Source organism: Megascapheus bottae, chromosome 14, assembly GCF_031878675.1.
Source record: "Megascapheus bottae isolate mThoBot1 chromosome 14, mThoBot2.hap1, whole genome shotgun sequence".
Taxonomy (NCBI): domain Eukaryota; kingdom Metazoa; phylum Chordata; class Mammalia; order Rodentia; family Geomyidae; genus Megascapheus; species Megascapheus bottae.
The window spans coordinates 57626052-57634484 of record NC_143522.1 but is presented as its reverse complement, the minus strand read 5'-3'; the positions used below and the strand labels follow the sequence as shown (position 1 = coordinate 57634484).

The 8433-nt window shown below is 50.9% G+C and overlaps 1 protein-coding gene across 1 annotated transcript; it reads right to left on the bottom strand.

Moving 5' to 3' along the window:
* Positions 1-1706: 1706 nt before the first annotated feature.
* On the bottom strand, positions 1707-4430 carry Foxg1 (forkhead box G1). Its single transcript, XM_090345328.1, has one exon. It carries the CDS (start codon positions 4395-4397, stop codon positions 2838-2840), a length of 1560 nt encoding a protein of 519 aa, XP_090201454.1. The 5' UTR covers positions 4398-4430; the 3' UTR covers positions 1707-2837.
* Positions 4431-8433: the final 4003 nt, after the last annotated feature.

Here is an 8433-nt window from a genome sequence, read left to right as displayed (position 1 = left end):
GTGTAGGAATTCAACTTTCTTTTCGAACTTTTCCTATGTAAAATACTGTATTTCCCCTCTATGGCAAGAACACAGTCATTCCAAAAAATAAAAACCACGACAAAAGCACACAATAAACCATCACCTTTTTTCAGCCTAAACACATCCCTTTCTTCGAAATATTGTCTTCCACTAATGTGCAATGGGCATTCTCCTTTGCTTAACCCCATTGCTTTGTACAAATTTCATTTTTTATCAGCAATAAGTTTGGTTCATAAACTGATTTGTTGCCATTTCTCTTCTATGTTTCTTTGAAGAACTGTTAAATTTCAAGAGAGCTAAGGAATTGGTTCTCATACTAAGAAAGTGAAATCATGTTTAGTCTCCTTAGATGAGATAAAGTAGCCTCCTGTTGATTTTTTTTTAATATATCATTTCAGCTCCTTTAATTTTCCAGGTCTCTCCGTCTCTGACTCTCTTCACTCCACAAGCATCCTCATTTTTTTTCTAATATTAACTATTCTGCCTTTCAGTTTCAAATAGACTTCAAATAGACTCAATCTGTTTCTCTTCTAGGTTTCTCCTCTCTCTCCTCCACCCCCCCCCCACAAAAAAAGCAACTCTTAAGTGTTTGCTAATAGCTTCTTAGGGACAGATTATTTTTCATTTGTCCCATTGTAAGAAGTAGCCAGCTTACTGCATTACTGTAGAACACATTTCAGATTATACAATTGTAACAAACCAACAAGTTGTCCTCCACCACCTTGAACTAAGGTTTTCTAATTATTTTCTGAAATTACAACCACTAACTAAGCTAGCCGAAACAACTCAAAAAAAACTGTTTTCAGATATATATGCATATATGTATACATATGCATACTACAAGATCAAACAAAATTATAGTTTGGAACAACTCTTGTAGGTTAGATTGCACAGACATATATAAGAGAGAATCAAATAAATACCTCTGTGTCATAAAAATGGGAGGAAAAAGGAGAAAGAGGCATATTACTTGCGAATGTTTAGAATTTTAAGTGGTTATAATTTAAAATATCGACATCAATCTACAAGTCATTAAAACAGGTGATCACTTCAGCAAAATCTATATTGCAACTTCAGCACATCTTTATTAGAACTCTTTCATTGTGGGTAAACAGCCACAAAAATAAATGCTGACTTAGAAAGTATAAATACAAATATTTAAACAAAAAAAATGTGTGCAGCGGTCATAGCACAAATTGTACCTTGAACTGAAGGGCTGCAGATTTATATAAGTTACATATGTATTCATTATTTACTTCTAGCTAACCATATACATAGAATTATTTATACTTTGCCAAGTACTATAAACAAGATACCTTGAAACAAAATATATATAAAAAACATTCTATTAGCTGGTTTTAAAATAAGCACAGAGTAAGCAGCTATGCACATAAAATTAAATATCTTTTTCTTTTGCTGTATATCCACAAAAACTTAAAAGATATCAGCTGAAAAGCCTACAGTTTTGTTTAAAGCTAGTGTTTATATTAAAGAGCCTGCTCCTGGTAAAACTGACCCACAAAGGGTGGAGGGGGGGATTACTCTTTTCATTTGTTAGAGTCTCAGTTCAAATTAAAGGAGCAGTTCAGATCTCAGTTTGGCTTTGAATTCCCTATAAATGGAATGGTCTTTTTATTTAAAATTAGCTCTACTTAACAAAAGAGACAAAAGTATCAAGATATATATGAATTTAGCCTATTTTTTTATTTCTGTGTGTTCATAGTAAACATTTTTGTAAGTGACAAACACGGGCATATGACCACAGTATCACAATCAAGAAATTTTTAAGACAACATTAACAATCACTCAAATTTATGCGGCATTTGCGCAACACAGGTTACATATTTGCAAGGTTTACCTATAAGTACAATAGGCATTAACATTTCACTACATTTAGAAAAAAATAAAAGTGACCTGTTAGTGACCACATACATCGAAATATACACAACACAAACTGAAGGCAATCATTAATTTTGTCCCCTTCCGATTCAATTAAATGGGCAGTGTTGCCAACTAAAACAACTTTCCTTTTTTGTGTTTTTTTTTCAATATCTTGTTTCACTTGCTTGTTTTAATACTTAGTATACCAAGTGCATTTGCTAGAATCCAATCTTTGGTCTAAAAGTAAACAAAAGGAAAAAAAAACAGTTCTTTAAAGAAAAGGACAAAACAATAAATGGCCAAAATAATTTCTTGGGCACCTTTACTACGAATGCTTTTTTTTTTAAATACAAATTTCAGTTTAACATTAAAAAAAAAAACTCTCCCCATAATTTAGGTTGTTCTCAAGGTCTGCGTCCACCAGAACAAGTCCACGGTAACTTATAATACTGCACACATGGACTCCTGGAGGCTCTTCGAGATAAGACTTGTCAGGTTTGAATGAAATGGTAAAGCAGTCACTATTTAGATACACGTCCTACTATCATTTTTTTTGACTTCCAAATCTTATATTCTACAATGTATTCTCCCCACATTGCACCTCGCTGACACTCCACACCTTGTTAGAAGAATAAACAACCCTAAAGACTGAACAAACGTACAGAAATGGGGGGTGAGGGGTGGGGTGGGGTGTGGGGGGGGGACGGGAGAGAGAGGGAGAGAGGGAGGAGAAGGAGGGAGGGAGGGAGGTGGGGGTGGGCTTAATAAAAAATACCTGGACTTATTTTTTAATTATCATTTACAATGCAAATGTTGTGTAGGCATGTGTGTACGTGTGTGCATGTGTGTGATGTGTGTGTGCGTGTAGTGTATGGGTGTGTGTGTGAGTGTGTATGTATGTAAAAGTTCACTTACAGTCTGGGTCCCAGGGAACGTTAATGGATTAAAGGGTTAGAAGAAGACCCCTGATTCTGATGCGTGAAATAATCAGACAGTCCCCCGGACAGTCCCGTGGTAAAACTTGGCAAAGAGGGTCTTAACGAGTCGCAGGGCAGGGTGGAAGGGGCCTGCGGCGAGGTGGAGGAGGAGGCGGCCCGGGCGCTCATGGAGGTGCTGCTCTGCGAAGTCATTGAGGGGTGAGGGACGTGGGGGAAAAAGTAACTGGTCTGCCCCGCCAGCAGGTTGACGGAACAGGGGTTGAGCGAGTAGGTCCCCGAGCAGGGCACCGACAGGCCGCAGGGCACCGAGGCGGCCAGGGCGGCGGCCGTCAGGTGGTGGGTGGCGTAGGGGATCTCCCCGTTGACGAGGCGATCCACGCTCAGCCCGTTGGCCGTGGAGAAGGAGTGGTTGTTGCCCAGCGAGTTCTGAGTCAACACGGAGCTGTAGGGCATCGGGTGGCTGGGGTAGGCCGACGTGGTGCCGTTGTAGCTCAGGGTGCTGCTGGCGCGCGGGTGGTGCAGCGAGAGGAAGGGCGACATGGGCCAGTAGAGGGAGCCGGCGCGGTCCATGAAGGTGAGGCCGGTGGAGGTGAGGCGCGCGCCGCGCTTGAAGGCCAGCTTGGCCCGGGACGTGGTGGAGCGGCGGCGCAGCTTGCCCGTCGTGCCGCCGATGAACACGTCGTCGCTCGACGGGTCCAGCATCCAGTAGTTGCCCTTGCCCGGGTCGTCGTAGTGACGCGGCACCTTCACGAAGCACTTGTTGAGGGACAGGTTGTGGCGGATGGAGTTCTGCCAGCCCTGCTTGTTCTCCCGGTAGTACGGGAAGTTCTTCATGATGAACTCGTAGATGCCGTTCAGCGTCAACCGCTTCTCCGGGCTCTGGCGGATGGCCATCATGATCAACGCGTTGTAGCTGAACGGCGGCTTCTCGTACTTGCCGTTCTTCTTCTCGCCCTCCTTGCCCCCCTCCCCGTCCTTGCCGGCGCCCTCGCCCGCCCCCTTCTTCTCCTCCCCCCCGGCGCCGCCACCGCCGCCGCCGCCGCCACCGCCGCCGCCGCCGCCGGTCCCCTTCTCCTTCTCGTCCGGTCCGACGGTCGCCAGCTCTCCGGGCGCCGCGCCCGGGTCGCCCTTGCCCACCACCACCACCAGCCCGTCCGCCTTGGTGCCGTCCAGGGCGGCGGGCGGCTGAGGCGGCTGTGGCGGCGGCGGCGGGAGCAGCAGCTGCTGGGGACCCTTGTCGTCGTCCGGGGCGGCCGGGCCGCCTCGCGCCTGCGGGGGCTGCGGGGCCGGGGGCGGCGGCGGCGGCGGGGGCGGCGGCGGCGGCTGCTGCTGGGGCTGCGGCGGCTGCGGCGGCGGCGGTTGCGGGGCGGGCGGCGGCGGGTGGTGGTGATGGTGGTGGTGGTGGTGGTGGTGGTGGTGAGGGGGGTGGTGGCTGTTGTGGTGGCCGTGGCTGGCGTGGTGATTGTCGTTCTGGACCGCTTCGGGGACCAGGCTGTTGATGCTGAACGAAGACTTGGGGATCATTTTCACCTCTTTCCTATCTCCCATGTCCAACATCACCCAGTCGTCGAGGGGAACCGGCGGCGGCGGCGGCGGCGGCGGGGAGGGAGCCGGGCTGCGGCGGCGGCGGCGTGGCGGGCGGCGATGGTGACCGGTGGGCGCCGGGCGGAGCGCGGGGGGCGCGGGCGGCGGCGGCGTGGAGCGCCCCGGCAGCAGTGCAGTTGGACCGCAGGCTCGGGCGCTGGCAAGTCATGTAGCAAAAGCAGCAGCAGCCAACCCCTCAGGAATTAGGAGGGAAAAAAAAAAGAAAAGAAAAAGGAGAAGAGGAAGAGGGGGAAAGAGAGGGGGAAAAAGAAAGAGGGGGAAAAAAGAAAAAAAAAAGAAAGAAAAGAAACAACCACCACCCCGGGGGTGAAGCTCCCGAGCTCCCAACTCTTACTTCTTGGTTTCCCCCCACCCCCCCCCGACCCCCCCCTTCGGCTGCTTCCTCCTCCTCCTCCTCTCCTCCTCCTCCTCCTCCTCCTCCTCCTTTCGCAGCAGCAGTCACAGCAGCAGCAGCAGCCCACGGGGGGGAGACCGGGCGGGCGGGCGCGTCCCGGAGCGGCCGCGGCGAGGCTCGGGGAGACAGCGATCGAGGCGGCTATAGCCACAATTAATTTCCCGAGCTACAGGCGCACACTAGGGCTGTAAAAAAAAAAAAAAAAAAAAAAATTTTTTGGTTTAACCTTTCCTACCGCTGAGCCAATCAGAGCCGACGGCGTGCCCGAGCGTGTCTCTACCCACGGGCCAATCGCCGGAGCCGGACCCACCCCCGTGCCCGCCCCCCAGCACACACACACACACCCCGCCCCGCCCCGCCCCGCCCCCCCCCACACCTTCCCTCCTCTCCGCGGGCCTCGGACCTCGCGGCCGCGCCGCGCGCAGGGATACGCCGGCGGGAGCACGCAGCGCCGCGGCCCGGCTCGGCGCCCCCGCCCCCCCACCCCGCCACCTCGTGTGCGCGCACGCGCGTGCACCCCCCTCCCAGGGCAGATACCCCCCCCCACCTCCCGGCCTCCGGCTCCTCGTAACGGGTCTCTTTCGTTTGAGCGTCAATATTTATCCTTATTGATTAAAGTTTGTATCCCGTCTTATTTTTGAAAAGCGGAGGTGGTGTGTGGGGGGGGGTGGCCACGGGAAAAGAGTGGGAGGGCAGGAAATGGTGGAGGAAGGAACCTGGCACTACTTTTCCCCCCTTGGTCGGCCCGGCAGGCCCGGGTCGGGTGTTTTCTGAGCCCGTAATGGGGGGAGAATAAAATGGTGCTCTGGGTAGGGGGAGGAGAGTCTCAGCGGTGGCGGGGGTGGCGGGGGCGCCCGGGGGCGGGGGGCGTGCGCCCGACGCGCGGGCGCGGCGGGGTCCTGGGCCCTGGGGAAGGCCGGCGTGGGGGGACCGGGGCACGCCGGCCCGGCTGAGCGCCGCCAGGTCGGGGTTACTTACTGGGTGGCGGCGACCTCCTCCCTCGGCGCCCGGAGAGCCGGGCTCGGGCTCCGGGGCGGGCTCCGGGCGGCTCAGGGGTGGGCGCCTCCGAGGGCCTGGCGGAACGAGCGCTGCCCGGAGGACGCGGGGTTCCCGACAGTCTGGAATTGAACCAGGTAACCCATGCCGGCGGTCCGGGCGTGTCTTCCTCCGGCGTCCGGCCGGCCCTCGCCCGGGTCCCGGCCGACCTCGGCTCCCTCGCACTAGGGTTCGTTCTCTGCTGCTCGCCGGCTCCGGCGTCTCCTCAGCTTCTGATCACCATTGGAAGCCGCGACCGATCACCCCTAGAAATAATGCCATATATATATACATATATATATATATAATTTTTCCCCCGTTGGGGTTTGTTGACATGGAAAGGGAAGGGAGGTGGGCGTCTATTTCTTTCCGGTTTGATTTGTTTGTTCTTTTAGATCGTCCCCGTTTCCTTTTTTTTTTTTTGCTCCCTCCGTGTCTCAAACCGTGTTAACGTGGTCACGATTTCAACCCTGAAATACCAGTGTGCCGCCGCCGCCGCCGCCGCCACCAGCTCGTCCTGCCCTGCCCCTGGGTGCTGTGTGGAAGGAGCCTTAGGAATGGGGGCGTGGGGAGGAAGAGGAGGAGGAGGAGGAGGACGGCGGGGGGGGGGCGGTCCGCGGTGATCCCAGCTCCCACGGGTTTGGGGATGGGAAAGGTTCCGAGGAAGGATGCTGGAATGAGTGCTGCAGATCGCGATCCCGGAGGCTTTCAAAGGATCCCATTGGCCGGGGGCAGGGCTAAGGCCCCAGCGTTTCCCAGGGGTTGGGATTCGGAGCGGAGAGAGGCAGTGATGGCACCCCGGTTCATCCCACCCGGATCCGGACCCGGACCCGGACCCGGACCCGAGGGGAGGCAGGGGTGGGAGAGACAGAGCACCTCTCCAGTGAGACCAACTCCTCAGTTCGGTTATCTGGACCGATTTGTTCTGTAGAAGAGTGGTCCTTGGGAGTTCAAAGTGAAGTTCTAACCATAAAAAAAAAAAAAACCAATAGAATCCTCGGAAGACTCGTAAGGGGTTATTCTACTCCCTCCACCCACCTGAAGAAAGAGCGAGAAGAAAGACGAATGTATATGTGAACATCTTAGGCGTTAACGATAGGTAATTACAAATAGCTGCCGTTAGGAATACCTTTAAAAGCGCTTTGACTATTGCAGTAAACTCAAATATCCTTCCACTGTCTGTCTGGATCTCCTCTGTCTACACATCTCATGGGATCGAAACAAACCGTAGATTCACGTAGAAAATTCCCAGATTTCCAGAAATCAGAGCTGCTAGTCCACCCCAAGGATGATTGATTTCTAAGCTACGGATTTTTTTTTTTCCACAAAGCCCAGTGAGCTGATGGGCTTTTGGTCACCGGGCTGGAGAGATCTGTGGGCTATCGCAGTTCGCGCCCAGCCACCGATTTCTCCAGCGCAGGCCTGCTTTGCTACTTTTCCACTAACTCTCTTTCCTCCCGCCTCCCCCTCTTTCTGCCTCCTTCCCCGCTCACTCTCCCATCCCTCCCCCCACCCTCCATTCCTCCACCTACTCCTCCCCACTCCCCCCCACCCCACAGCCCCCCTCTTTTCACCATCACATATAATGGCAAACAGGGTTCCCTCTGAGGTGGACGGCCCGGTACGTTTTCGTAGTCGGTCTAGCGTGAAATGATTCGGTGTAACCGGATTCTTGGGAAAGGACAGGTTACGTAAACATTTACTGATGTGGAGTAACTATACTATTTGTACTCTGATATGCAGGAAGGAAAGTGTTGATTAACACAGAAGAAAAAAAAGCGAAATTAGCTGATTGCATGCTCATAAGTGCAAGCTGTCATTGAACTGCTTTTAAAATAGACACAGCTGGGTGTTTGTGTTGAAAAATTTCTTGTGTTTTTGCTAATACTGAAATAAGCATGATTTTGTATACCAAACATTTTCAGATCATTAAAATTTGTAATCTGTGCTGGTTTTAAACACAAAGAAAAGAAACAGAATCATTTCGATGTAAAATTTGCTGATATTATATTAACTCAATCAGGTCTGTACAAATTGTGCATTGTGTCTCCTAAAATCTGTTTGATCAATTTAATACACAAAGTGCCAAACGTGGGTATTGTTTGTTAACATTGGACATTTTATTCAAATCTGAGCTCAGCAGCAAACTGGAGGAGCCATTCCTTGAATACAACACCAGCTCTGACTGATGAATTTTTAATGTTTTAAGGTGTTTCTTAGGTCAAAGCTGAGTATGCATTGTTTTGTGATGCTGCATACAATTTTTAGCAGGCAAAATAAGTTTCTTTTCTGTTTACTTTCAGATAGCAAAAGCTGGGCTTCCCAAATGAGTGCTGCAGTAATCTGATTTTATATGCCAGAAGCTCACACCGACCTGGGAAAATGTTTTGCATACAAACGAAGAACTGTGATAGTATTTTAAGGACTGAATGCGTACAAGTCTCTCCAAATAGGATATCTTTATAAGAATCAACAGGACATAGTTCAACCTAATAATTTTAGACATAGATTCTCATAATGCACAGATTATCTGTAATTTCCAGGAAGTGACTTCGACTC

Coding starts and splice junctions, on each gene's coding strand:
- Foxg1 (XM_090345328.1), bottom strand. CDS start 4,397: ATGTTGGACATGGGAGATAGGAAAGAGGTGAAAATGATCCCCAAGTCT.